We start from the raw sequence: 14,102 nt of genomic DNA on the forward strand, positions 1-14,102 counted from the left end.
TTAACATTTTTCAGTTTTAAAGCTTCCTGCTAAAAGGAAACATGTAGAATTTGTGCCCTTTCTTGTATCAGCAAGACATTATTTCTTTTTACAGAGGAATTAAAGTATTCATATGGGTAGGAGGTATGTTGCTCTCAGACATCCCAGTGGTACTTGCTTTTGGATGGGAGAAAATCCCACTTCTGTAGAATGCCTGTTGTTTGTTTTGGTGTTGGTTTTGGAGGTAGAGGGGTAGAGGTGGTTTGCATTTTATTAAGTCTTCATATTTTGGTTTTGCATAGTGGCATTTGAATAAATCTAATGGTTGTAGTTAATGGATTACAACTGTGTATGCAAATGAATTTGAGCTGTTTTGAATAACAAAACAAAGTCCTTCAGTCTGTTTATGAATTGTATCCTTACACTCTGACTCTTACTTGTTTTTTCACGTGGTCCCTGTTAGCTCTTACCTTAACATCTGCCAAAGGGCCTTCTGGTTGAACCCAAAAACTCAAGATTTACCAGCCAACCCTAACCTATGAGCCCCCCATAAGGTAAGGCAACTCATAAAGCTGTCTTGGCTTAAAAGCAGGATTCAGCTCATTGTAGCAACAGGCACTTTTCACCTGTCCTATTTAGACAGTTAATTTTGTCTAAATTCCCACTTGCCTCAGTCTACACAGACTCTCCTCATTCCTTTCCCTGCTCCTTCACCCTCCATTTGTCTCCCAGGTCTTGTGCTTTTGCGCAAGTGGTGAACAAGACAGGAAGGACAAGAAGGAGGAGTGGAGGCACCCAAACCAAAAACAATCTCTTCCAAGCAGATGCAGAACAGGAACTTCCTCTTTATTTTAATTTCCCATTATCACTTAGCTGTGAAATGATGAAAACATGGAGCAAGCCACTGAGAGGCCTCCACTCTTGCATGCAATATGTTGGACAGGGTGCACTTGCAGCTTGCTCCGTCAGGCTGCCTGACTGCCAGGACATGTCTGCCTCCCCTACAGCTAACACTGACACACAGTACTTGGTGGAGTACCGCACCCAAGGGCTGACTTAGGAAATGGCAAGAGAAAGCAATAATCAAAAAATGCTGCCTCTTCTCTGCCTCAAATAAGGCTTTTACAGGTGAGCAGAAATGGTTTGGGCTGCTAATGAGGTGTAGGCTGCCAAAGAAAACACATGCACAAATTCATATTTTCCAGGTGGCTGCTGGAAGAAGTGTAACTGTCCATTGAAGCATAAGCTTTTTTTGCACTTAGTCATTAAATTGCAGATTTATTGTGAGGTTACTGTATCATAATGTTAGCTGTGTTGTCTCATTGGCCCTGTAAATCAGTTGATTGTCACAAGATTTAGAAAAACCAAGTGCTTGCTTCAAGTCACGTGAGGACTGGTGCCGTTGGCTTTGCATGACCTGTTGCTGCTGGAGCACCAAGGAGCGCCAAGGCCACCGCTCCAGCTCAGCGTTACTCTTGCTCAATGCTGAGCGTGAGTTAGTCAAGCCAAAGGGATTTGGATCAGAATTGAGTGTTGAGACAACAAACATGGGATGGAGTGTTTCCCTGAGGGATGTTAAAACAAGAAGCAGAAAAATGCATGACTGGTCCCTCGTGGTTCAGTCGATGGGACAACCTGCTCAGACTGGTTTGATTTCACCCTTCTTGTTCACACGTGCACCCTGCCTTTTCTGGCCAAGGCCACCCAGAGCCAGGACCTCCTCACCAGACCAACAGCATTGCTGTCTTGCTCTCCCCTCTCTACCTCCACTAATACCTGTGTCTCAAGCCCACAGCTGGACATGCTTGTTAAATAAAACCCTCCATGGTCTTGATGACAAATGCTGCACCACAGACCTTTGAGCATTTCCACAAGCAGCTACTTTCGGTTCCCATTTCTCAGGCAGTTACGTGATTTAACTCTTTTGTGGCAGCCCAAGAGCAGCGCAGGCAGCTGGAGCAGACAGGGAACATAATGGGGGATGTGTTCACGTTTCTTTCTACAACCAACCTACCTGCTGCAGCCAAATCTCCAGATTTGGGCTTTTAAATTAGGCAGGCTATTTCCAGTGTAAGGGCACTCATATTGAAAGTAAGTTACAAGCAAGATGGAGAATTTAGACAAGATTTTGAGAGAAACAGGCCTCCATTGTCATTCAGACCCAGTTTGTCATTATTTTCATTTTAACGTCATTCTGAAAATTTGACAAGGGTCTAACTTCTTTTCAGAGGATGCAGGTGTAAGAACAATGTTATGGGATGACAGAAGTCCTCCCAGCAACTCTGTGACACTTGTTCTCTCCTCCAAAGTGATTCACAAATTCATGAATGAGTGTTTGCTAAATTTAGTATTGTATGTGAACGTAAACTCTCTAGAATGGGTTTGATAAATTTGAGCAGAAGGACAAGAAGGTGGCCTAAGACTGAACGGTTCTTGGTGCGCTGAGATTCACAGAAATATGTGCAGAAAACTTTGTTTTCTAGGTAAGAGTTACACACAGCTTCTAGCACTCTACCTAAGTAGGGTATCTTTGGAAAATAAAACTAAGACTGTTAAATATTGATGCAAACAAATAGCAAATTCGTTGAATATGATTATCAACCCACAAAAGATCTGAAAATTGTGAAGGATCAAGTAGAGCAGTTTTGACCATGTTGTTTGAACATTGAGGATTTTGTCCAGAAGGCCTCCTCACCTTCTTTCTCTCATTAATGCTAATATTTCTCCTATTAAATACCACCAGCTAGCTGCTGTAGTGACATTACAGCTGTACGCTGATGCCAGAAATACCTCATTTTAGTGTAGGCCTTTCCAGGAATAAGAAAACAAGGCAGCCTCCACTAGGTCTGGGCTTTTGCACATTGCAGACCCACATCTAACTGAATTAAGTAGAGACGCCAAGACTAAATTACTGAAACATTTCTCATGCTGACTTGGTTTAACAAGAATGCAGCCTAGTCTGAACATGGCATGGATTTCCATGCAAGCTGAATGATCAACACCTTACAAATTCTGTGTTCAAAGAGATGGCTTGACCATTCCTCAAAGCCTGGGTTTGTCCTTCGTCTCGCAGAGGTCCAGAGGAAATCTGCCTGCCAGCAGGGTCACTCTCTGGGAGCGTGGACAGGAGGAATAGTCATCCCCATTATTAGAACCAATCACATTTATATATTTCTAAGCATATGCATCAGTTTTCATGAACAAACCTAACCACAATTAGTCCCTGCTCCTTAGATGTCTTCATCTGAGTGCCATGTTTAGTCAGCCTTATGCAAATAATATTTCCACTGATTTCAATTCACACAGACTTCAGCAAGCATCTGGCAAGACTGGGACCTGCAAGATATGCCCCCAAGATCACAAGCTTACCAATGCAAGAATTTATACAAATAGATAGAAAGGACAAGGAACAAATAATTTAGGCAAGACCACTGCAATGAGAACCAGTTTTGTCCAAAGTCAGAAACCTCAGATATCACTAGTGAAAAAAAAAAAAAAGGCTATGCAGCCAACAGCTAACACATCAGCTGCAGACCTAAGACTGTATTAAGGCATTGTGGAAACAGACAATTCAGAATAGACCCAAAGATGAGGGGCAGGGGTTAAAATACAGATGGGGAATTAGTCAGGGGTGCATGTGCCAAAGCCACTCCCCAGGTAGGTTCTCTGCCTGTGGTCAGCAGGGCTTGTGTGGTAACACCTTCTTTTCCTTCCCATTTTAATTCGATAACGTGCACCTGGCTGGACTGCCAGCATGTCAGCACTCCCAGGCGTAAAAAGATATCAGCCTCTTTAAAGTTACCAACCTCATGAAACACCACACCTCGGCACAACACAGTCAAGGTCTGAGCAGTCCTTATTTGCATGTACTCATGACCTAGGCTTGCATAAAAGACCCATAAACTCTTTAGGAAAAGAACAGCTACAGATTTGCTTATTTTTTGTGTTCCAAGAACTTTTCTCGTTAGCTTCAAGATGACATTTTAATGAGGTTTCACTGCATAGAAAACATGGGACGACTTAACCAGCTCTCTCTGCTCCCTCCCTCCCTCTCCAAACTCTTTCTGAAATGAGATACCATTCAGGAACAAAATCTTTTATGAGAATTTATGTCGTTCATATGGAGGCAGGGGTGAGGAAGAAGTCATTCAGCTGCTAAACCTTGGCATTGGAGCTTATGCCATTCCCTCTCCTGGCCTGTACTGGGTGGCAAAGATGCCGTGTTCAGATCTGTGCAGGTTTCTTCAAAAGCCGGGAGCTAGTGTGTGTTTGTTTGTTTGTCACGCAGAGAGCAGCGTAAAATAGCCGCAAGGCAATTCCCGTTCAGTAAAATGGAAGTCTCACCAGCTCTTCATTCAATACAATGTGGCTCAAAAGGATATCCTGTCAACCCAATGATAACGAGGGAAATAAAGTCACTTCCTCACCAGCTGTTTGATTCAGGTAGAAAAAGGAAGCCTTTACTTCCTTGTGTTTGCTCTCCCCACCGCCCCCTCAGTCAGAAATGCCAGGCTGAAACTGCCTTCTCCCTCTGTATTTTCAGTAAGGAGCCGTCAGATCCGTAATGCTTTGCTGGGCTCAGTCTATGGGAAGTACGTACTTCTCTGTGGCTGAGAAGCTGTATCTTGCCTCTCAAGCAGGGGTGAAGGCTGACTGCAGAAGCACTGAGACTGAACAAACTCAGCTCAATGGGCAAGCAAAGAATGCCGGTGTAATTAAAGATGATATTTGTTTCTTGGATCGGAGCTGCCAATTTGGGCCAGTGGAAGAGCAGGGTAGTATGAACTGGATGCTTTGTTTTAAGAGTGGCCTGGCTGAGTGCACTATTACGCCTCCTAATCCTCCGAGGGTGACAAACTCCACTGTTGCCCTGGGCTCCCTGCAAATCCTAGGAACTCTGTCCAGGCACACGCTATCTCCCCCTGCATATACAGTTCAACAGGCAAGAGACCAGCGAGGGGTGCCCTCGGGGCAATCTTCCTGGCCTGCCAATCAAGCACAGGTAGGTGAAGCAGGCATCTCAGGTGCTTTGGTGCTAAGAGGAGCTTAGGCAGAGCATCTTTCCCTTCCCCACTGCCACCTTTCTTGCTTCACAGAAACAGTCGATGTAAAGCTGCATAGTAAAGCAGCAATGGACTGATTTGACTTAATAAAAGCTTCTTAAGAAATTACTTTTTAAAAACTTACAGAGCTGAATGAAGAGTTCTTTTCCATATAATTTTTAACTACCATGATATAATTTTACATCCAGGATATAACTTTCCATTAAATTCTGAATAGGTAGGTCTTAAAAGCAGGGCCTGCAACCATTTTCTTTCCAATTGTGTAAGACTTCCAGAAAGGTTGACCAAGCCAGAACTTGATTCAGTCTATTTGCCAAGGGGACTCTTGCTTTCATTATAAAGAGTGCTTTTCAGAGGACATCAAGTTTTTCAAAGAATTTTCCTAATCTTATTTGTTTTAATGGAGATTCTTTTATTTTAAACAGACTGGTTTAAGCACAAAAATCCAGTGACAGATACATGGGTTTACAGACGGAGACAAACCTTATGAAACAGTTGAGATTCTGTTTAGGGTTCTCTTTGTGCTAAAATAGTTTTCAGCAATGGGTCATACTTCCCTCCCTCCCCACACCTTGTTTTAGTACATAAAATGGACATGTGTTTATTTAAAACAGGTTTGAAACTTAAACAAATAGTGACAGGCTGTTCAAACAAGCTTCGGAAATAGGCCTAATCAAGATGTTTGAGAAGGGGAGGGGGAACGATTATAAAGAGCTACTTGTAATATATAGTGCAGACACCATTAGGTTGGGTTCATGTTATTGTTGCAACAATCTCGGACGAAAAAGTACTGCATGCTGCACATTTTTTGTTAACATTCCTCTTTTGAGCCATAGGTTATGCCATACTTCTGTCTTGTCTAAAAGTTTTACTGTAACCCTCCATCCATCTTCATACCCAATACCAGGAGCTCTACTGAATCATTACAGGTGGTTTCCCAGGCAAACTGGGAGGAATGTTCCTAAACTGGGATAGAAAGGAGGCACAAAATATGCTCATTCTGATACTGATACTGTGTATGCATCATCTGTCATGAATATGCAGAAGTGAGACCTTCCCCACAGAAAGAAACCATGGAAATCTTAAGGTTAAAATGTTTTCACATGACTTGCATTTCCATGAGGGTTTTTTTTTTTCATTTCCTCTCTTTTCCACCCATAATAATATCACCAAGTGTTGAACTTTACCCTTCTTGTATTTTTATAAGGCCTGATCTTGAACTCCCTATACAAAGCTCCCATGGAAGTCAGTGAGTCTGCGCTGGCGACAACAGGATTTACCCCAGTCTGTAACATTTTAGGATATTGTGTTACTTCATAGCCTTAAGGAGAAATAAAAGCAGCTTTCCAAAGAGCTGCACAGCAAACAGAGTGCACTTTTTCAGCTCTGCAACAGCACAGCAGAATATTAAGGCCAGAGTTTGCAAATGTCTATTTCAAAAACCAGGCAGTTTAGCAAAAGTTGCCAAATTTTCTCCAGAATGAAAAGTTTGCACTAAAACCTTCCCCCCAAAAGGTTAAGCTGCTTTCACTTAAGAATTTACCTTTGGAAACCCAAGTTTGAAAATGATTGCCTGGAGGAACAAGCATTGAGAAATAGCAGGCGGCAGACGTATTTTCAGGTCAATCTGCTGGCCAAAGCCTATAGCTATTCTATTACTGACCATTACCTACTGACACCCACTCTTTCCTACAACATGCACCAATGCTACTTAATGTAATAACATATTTTGGGAGTAACTACTTGTTATCTAGTTAAATCTTACTCAGTGCCTAGTGAACAGGAGTCAAAATGACAAAATATTAAAAATCCTTACACGCCCTCTCGTGGTAAAACCACAAATGCTCCTTTTCTGACAATAACTAGAGATGGCTAATGATGCAGGCTAATTTAGCTACATAATTTACAGAAAATTAACTTGGCTGGAAGCTTTATATTAGTAATGGAGGCCTTTCTCTCCTTAATTCCTGCTGTAAAGCATAACATGTAGGCATTTTAGAAGGCAGGTTACCTCCTAGCATAGTAACATTACAAAACAGCTAAAGGCACTGTAACGTAAATAAAGAATGTTAATTTCTACCAGAAATGGGAAGTGTAGAGCAACGAAGGTAGAGATGGAAACCCCCACATTAGATAGCTATTGCATGGATTTATCTCAGTAGTGTGGGAGCAGACCTCGATTGGTTGCACAATAAAAGAGTTGTCCTAAATGATGCTATCAGTTTTTTCACATTTCTAAAGTCATGCAGCTTCACTATTTACTGCTTTCATGCCACAGAGTATGATTTATCTATCTCTCAGGAATGTTGTGAAGCTTCATGTTTGTTAGGAATAGCAGCCTGAAAGAAAGGCGTTACGTGCAGAGTATCACCAATCTGATCATTAGCCCAGTCAAATCCCACTGTATATATGAGTCAGAAAAACTTTATATTTATCTTAAACAGCCTTTCTATTAGGTGTCCACACATACCTCCAGACTCCCTCAGAGCAGCTTTACAAATCAGCTCTCCATACAAGGAGGACTGCAGCTCAAAGAAGAAAGCCAGGGTGGTTTGGGCTGGGCTGAGGGAGAGGACTCCCCCTACACCTCACACCACGTGACTTGTCAGCAGCCATGAGAAGTGGCATCACTGAATGCTTCCTCTCCTCTGCCTCTAGCTGAATGTCTTGGCTGTAGGCTGGAGGACAAGTCAGACTGACAAGACAATCCCATGGCAAGACAGCTCTTTTTTAGGCAGGGCTGTCAGATCAGCTGGTTGGCCCAACGGACCCTACAGCCAGACCACTGCCACATTCAAGGCATGATTAGCAGGAGCAGGGACCGAGGTGCCACCCCTTTTGGTGACAGTTGTGAAAGACCATCAAAGGTGTAATGCAACCCTAATAGCTTCAGTTCATATGGAAGAAACATCTGTGGCTACTGCACATAGTCTTCTGAACCCATCCCAAGGGAACCACATAAATACTGCCTTATTTTCAGCAAAGCTGAACAGCAGTACAGATGCCCCCTGTCTAGTGGAAGTGAAAGGTTTGGAGACTGAAGGTCTATTTACCTCCTTTGTGCATCTTTGTACATACAACATTCAGGAGCCAAAATGGCGGTGCTTATATTTAAAAATGATGCTCCTATATTTGCTGTTAGCCTGGGAATGCCTAAAGCAGAAGTCATGACCATAAGTAATGACAGTGATATTTGTAAAGAAATAGGCAGGAGAACTTTGTGATATGCACCGCACAAAAACATAGCTCCCAAATCACGATTTTAATGGGTTTGCGTGAGGTTTTTGTGCCAGCGTGATTGCTGGACAACCACTGGTGTGAAGCAGCTGCCCTCCCTCTCTGAAAAGTTACTGCAATTCTGATATTCTGTTATTTTCCTTTCTAGGATGCCTTTGTGGAGTTGTATGGCAACAGTATGAGGCCTTTGTTCGATTTCTCCTGGATCTCTCTGAAGACTATCCTGAGTCTGGTTTTGGTGGGAGCTTGCATCACTCTTGGCGCTTATCTGGGACATAAGTAGAGTCACCCAGTTTTTCATGGATTACAAAAGTCTTTCAAAACAACAAAATAATATTTTTTTTTCTGTAGCACAATGATATTTTATGAGCAAAACAACTTCCCAGCTAAAGATTAAATCAGCTATTACTGCCAAAGGAAATATCATTTATTTTTACATTGCAGGAAAATTATTTATTAAAAGATATTTACATTTTAACCTGCTATTTTCAGAAACTCTGCAAGTTGTATCTGTCATCACATCATGTTGTTATTCTTAACTTTAATGAGCCCCAAAGTCTTTTAGGTCCTTTTTATTTTTTAATTAATGCAGCTAGCTGGATTATTTTATCTCTGAAGAGCAAATATACTGACAAAGACCTACCTGCTTACACTTACAAGGGCAGTTACTTGAGCTGCTAAAGGCTGCGTAATTGTGTTGATTTTTCTTGCATTTTCCGGCTGGCTGGGAGGGAACTGAAAGACAAGGTCAGCATGAACAAAGTTCTCACCCTGTCCTGCTGGCAAGAACTGATGGAGTAAACGATTCAACATGGTATCTACACGGAGTCAAGATGGAAACTTCTTGAAGGAAACGTGGCTATCCCTACAGGAGAACAGTTGGAAATATGATTGCCTATGCCTTGTAAACATGCATTTTCAAGTTACCAGTTGTGCCATCACATCATAATCACAATACCCTAATACGTGTCAACTGAAATACTTTTTTTTTAATAGAAGTGTGAAGTCAAATCATTGGGACTTGCAGGAAATTGCCGTTCCAATGATTTCCTCAGCAGTAAAACGTTTTTTGCGGCTACTGACACAGAAACATCAGGAGACCTTAAGTGCCTGCTTCAACAGAGCAGAGCTGGAGTCTGAAGACCTGACCTGTGTCCCACTTTAGTGGGCTCATATCTGCAACTAATCCTGTTTACTTACTGAGTTCCTCCAGGGGTTTGAAACCAATTAGATGTGGTCTCTAAATCCCTGAAAGTTGAAAAAGATCTTAATTCTATTTGGCAAGAAGCAGACCTCAGCTGAGTTACAGATTAGCTCTGACTATCCTTGTTTATCAAACTGGACACCAAAATCAAGTTCATTTTCATAACAGGAAAAGAAAGTGAGCTTTATCCTCCTGCCCCTCGCCCTCAAAATTATTTCATGCTAATAATTTCCTAAGACTGTCTACAGAAGAAAAGATGATGAAGAAACTCCAAATCCTCTCTCTGGACAGAGACTCTCTGACACCTCGATCACGCAGGTGCCTACTGTTATTTCAAGCAAAAATAGGGTGGAGGAAAAGGGAGGGGGGTGAAGTCATCTGCTCATGTTACAAAAGGCAACTCAAATAAAATTAATGCAGAGTGCTCAGTATACAGTTTTATAAACAGACCTGTGTTCTGAAACCGGATGTGTCAATGCATTTTAAAGTGGGGCTTTCTGTGTGCTTGGAGGGGGCCAGGAGTCCCGACGAAGCCGAAGAGTCTGAAGCCTGCTCCGAGGTGTGGAAATGTCCAGCTTCAAATATTTGTCAAGCACTCCTATTTTTTCTATGAAACTCTTGAAATCTGGGATTTGTGGGTAAATGGATGTCCAGACCTAAAAAGACAAGGTTGCAAAGCTCTAGATAAAATGTACCCTACAATACAAAAGTGCTCTAAGGGTGAAAGAAATACAGAGAATAAACTGTAGATTCAACCTCAAGATTGAAGTCAAATAACTTAGTGGCATTATATGCAAAATATCTCCATTAACTTGGGAATGTAATATGTTCAATGTTAAGGCTGTAGTTTGATGTTGTGTCTTCAAAGCTGCTTTTTTGTTTTTGTTTTTTTTTTTTAAGAGTTGTACATCTCAGCATTTTTACTGCTATTTAGTCGTGGCACCTACACTTTGTATGAGCAAAGATGGAGCGAGCTTACATTTCAAATTTGAAATTACCTTTAAACTTATAGAAACATAGAAAGGAAATGTTTCTAAGAACACAAAAAATGTGAACTCTGCTTAATTAAAGAAAAATGAAAAACCCCACCATCAAACAAAAAGCACCTGCAATGTTTTCAGAGTGCTTATGTCAGAAGTGGGTATGCTTGTGTAGGGTTTGTATGAAAAATATTTGAAATGGGAGTAACCGAATATCGTGGATTGAGTGTGGACTTTGGTTTTTTTCAGCTTCCACGCTGAATTTGTCTGCAGCCAATTTCACAACTGGAACTGGCTGGTATCGAGCTAATTTTTTGTTTCACAATCTAGTCTTCGTTTCAATTTGTGCCCATATGCCCATTAAAGTTCATGAACTATTAGACCTCAAATTTTTTCAATATTGTTTATTTTATTAAAGGTTTACATTGTCAAAAGTAGTAAAAGAGTAAATATCAATTCCAGTGCTGCTATACTAACAGGAAAATTTGAATGGGTTTTATTTTTTAATACCTTCCAATGGCAAAAGTTTTTTAAAGCTGCTTTAGAAATAATATGAAGAAGACACATGATACACATTTAAATAAATACTGAGGATTTTGTGTTCTGTTGTGTCTATTCACTGGAGTTCCCAGTGTATTAGTTAATACCAGGCAAAAAGAAGAGTCATGATGACTGTTGATGATTTTATTTTATTAAAGAGCTAATGGAGTTTTCCCTTCCTGACTGCAGAATAGTACAGTATTGTGGCTGCATTAGGTATAATGATAGTTGATAATACATTTAAGAAACATATTAGAAACATTGAATGTATATAAAAGCTTGAACTTCTTTAATAAAATCCTCTCCTCTCACTCCTGCATTTCTTTTGCAATAATTCCTGTCTTTCCTATTCTTCGTTACACTTTCACATAAGATTTTTTCCCCACAAAATGCCTTATAGACTTCCATGCTCCAAGACTATGCTTCAGTGAAAATCCATCCTCTGTCACTATGTATGCACACACAGCTGGCCACTCCCAACGTATCCAAGCTGTAAAAGCAAAAAATAAAAAAAAAGGGACACATTTCCGAAGTTGGTTAGGTGTGGAAGATCGGAGGACAACAAAGGAAGAGGTCAAGAAGTGGAGGGAAGCAGAGGTCACTGAAATATCTCCTTGGTTAAAGATGACTGTTACCTGGAATTTGTTCATCTCATCGTTTCCCTTGAAAAGGGATGAAATAAGGGCAGAGTAAAGGATTGCAGAGATCCCACAATTATTTTTCACTATAAAACTTTGTTGATTCTGAAGGCAGTCTTCCACAAAACAGAAAATCTGTAGGAATTTAAGAGAAATATTTGATTTTCCTGTATTCAATTTATTTGTTGTGAATTCTTTTTCAGTCCATTTATTAAGAAAATAACGAAGGGAAATATTTTGCTTCTGAAAAAAAAATCTGTAAGGTCACCTAAGATCTGTGATAGATCAGTAACTTAGGAACAGATGGAAAACCAAGAAGAAAATTCTGCAAATTAAGTATTCTGAAATCAGGGCTGACACAGAGGACATTTCTTAAAAGAACAAGCACTGGATCCACCAAAGGAGTAATGGGGCTGTCGAGGTAACAGAGAATATACAGATAAGGAAGGGGGCTGGAAGATACGGAGAATGACATTGGTGTGTAAGAAAATCTTGAGTTTCATACGATGCAGGAGTTCAGACCCAAGGCAGTCCGAAAATAACTTCTAACTAAAACCAGCTACAAATGTGTGCACTACATGACTACAATTACTAAAAATTTTCAATCACAAAATTTTTTGTAAATTATTATAAAATTATCCAATCGCTATAAAAGTTCATCTCTTTGCTGTTGTGATTGGGGATTTTACAACCTGAGTAGGGCTGTACTAATAAGGAACAATTATGAATAAAAAAGTTTCTCTGAAACCGGATGTGCAAAGGAAACATGAAGGTGATGCAGTTCGGAGACTACAGCCCCAGTACCCCCAATCCTTGCATGTACAAAGTCTCTGCAGCTGAGGCAGTAGGAGTCAGTGAGGACTGCATGCTTTGACCCTGAAGCATGACACTGTGCTTAGCTGTGCACCTGCACTCCACAAACCTAGAAGTCCTAATGATTAAAAGTATAGTGAAATAGCATGTTCAAAGCCTATCCTTTTTTCCCTCTATCTTTAAACAAGCTAGCAAAATGATTCATTTGTATTATGAGTTTACAGTTCAGTACTATATGAAAAATTAAACATCTTCTGATTTATGGATACAAAAATTCTTTCTCATTGCAAAGGCCCAGCTTCATTTTTCATGCCTATCTCTCTTTCAAACAAGGCTAAATACAAAGAAGACGAAAGAGCTAATTTAATCTGTATTTGGTTTAAATCACACTCCTCTACTAAGTTAATGCAGCTTCATCACAATGAAAAGTTATACAGCATTAAGAATTCCACACAAAAACTGTATATTTTTATAATTTAAATAGCATATTTTTTCTGTTTCTTCTGAATATTTGAATTTTAATTATCACCAGCATAAATGTACATAAGCAGATATCGTTTATTCAGTATCTTTGGATGATGTATGTATGGTAATGTAGTTTGTCAGTTTATCATCATTTAGTATAATTATGTTGTTCTTTGTCTTTAAAATGTTATAAGAACATGCTGCCATTAAACTTTCCATGTCTGTCTAGTTAATATTGTGAAAAAATAATAAAGCACACTGTGAGTTACTTGTTTTGCATTTGCATTGTTTAGGCTTTGTTGATAAAAGACTACTCAAACATTTTGAGTGTAATCCCATAAACAAAACATAATGTTTCCTTCCTGATAGTTCTGTTTACGTGTTCTGCTCAATATTGGCCAGTATTCACCAGCCTTCCTCAAAGGCCTCTGTGCATCGAGATGCAATAACCCAGGTTTGATAAGCTACTGCTGTGTGAAATACTGTCCACAGGTGTACTGTACACTTTGGGACCTGAGGACAGTGTCACCCATTCTGCTCTCGCATCCATCTGATGTCTTGTGGAAAGTGCAGCAAGTGTCTTCTATTTATTTGCTAAAACTACTTTTCGTCCTTGTAGAAAGGATCTGGAAAAGCATATTAGCAAGTTTCAACAGGAGAAAAAGAAGTATTTTTGTTACTGGTGAAGGTTTGTTACAGTTATGATTGGTTTCCAGCAGGTATTTAGGTATTTTGCTTCTTAAAGGCTCATATTAACTGGCCCTCAAATAGCAGTTGCTGCCACATACCGTCTGTGGCTTTAGTTCATGTAGAACATAGCTAAATGAGGTCAGGTAATGAGTATTTAACTGCTTTAAGAATTTACCCAGCTTCTTGAATGGGTTTTGCAGCCTAACGTGCACTGTGCTGTCATGGATGAACTTCTTGTGAGTGCCTGAAGTTAGTAGTTTAATGTCTTTCAAGGACAATTCAGACACGTGCAAAACATCTACCCCTCTTTCTGTGTCCCTGAAGACAGAGAAGGTGAAGAAAGTCAGCCTGAAACTGAAAGAAGAAGCATCAGCAGCAGAACACAACTCATAGATTCTGTCCTCTGGGTTCTGGAATTAAACCATCCAGCAGAGAGCAACGTCACTAAACCCTTTGCAAGGCTGAAGGTAAGCAAATCTGTAGTTCTGCAAGT

General features: G+C 40.3%; 1 protein-coding gene across 1 annotated transcript in view; it reads left to right on the forward strand.

Moving 5' to 3' along the window:
* The window catches only part of BCL2 (BCL2 apoptosis regulator), a 94,604-nt gene extending 83,107 nt beyond the window's left edge, over positions 1-11,497 (forward strand). Inside the window, exon 2 of the mRNA XM_075084190.1 lies at positions 8,428-11,497. Within this exon, the coding sequence (XP_074940291.1) occupies positions 8,428-8,562 (135 nt within the window). The 3' untranslated portion in view covers positions 8,563-11,497. The remainder of the gene's footprint in view (positions 1-8,427) is intronic.
* The last annotated feature ends 2,605 nt before the right edge of the window (positions 11,498-14,102 follow it).

Source organism: Phalacrocorax aristotelis, chromosome 2, assembly GCF_949628215.1.
Source record: "Phalacrocorax aristotelis chromosome 2, bGulAri2.1, whole genome shotgun sequence".
In the NCBI taxonomy this organism is placed as follows: Eukaryota; Metazoa; Chordata; class Aves; order Suliformes; family Phalacrocoracidae; genus Phalacrocorax; species Phalacrocorax aristotelis.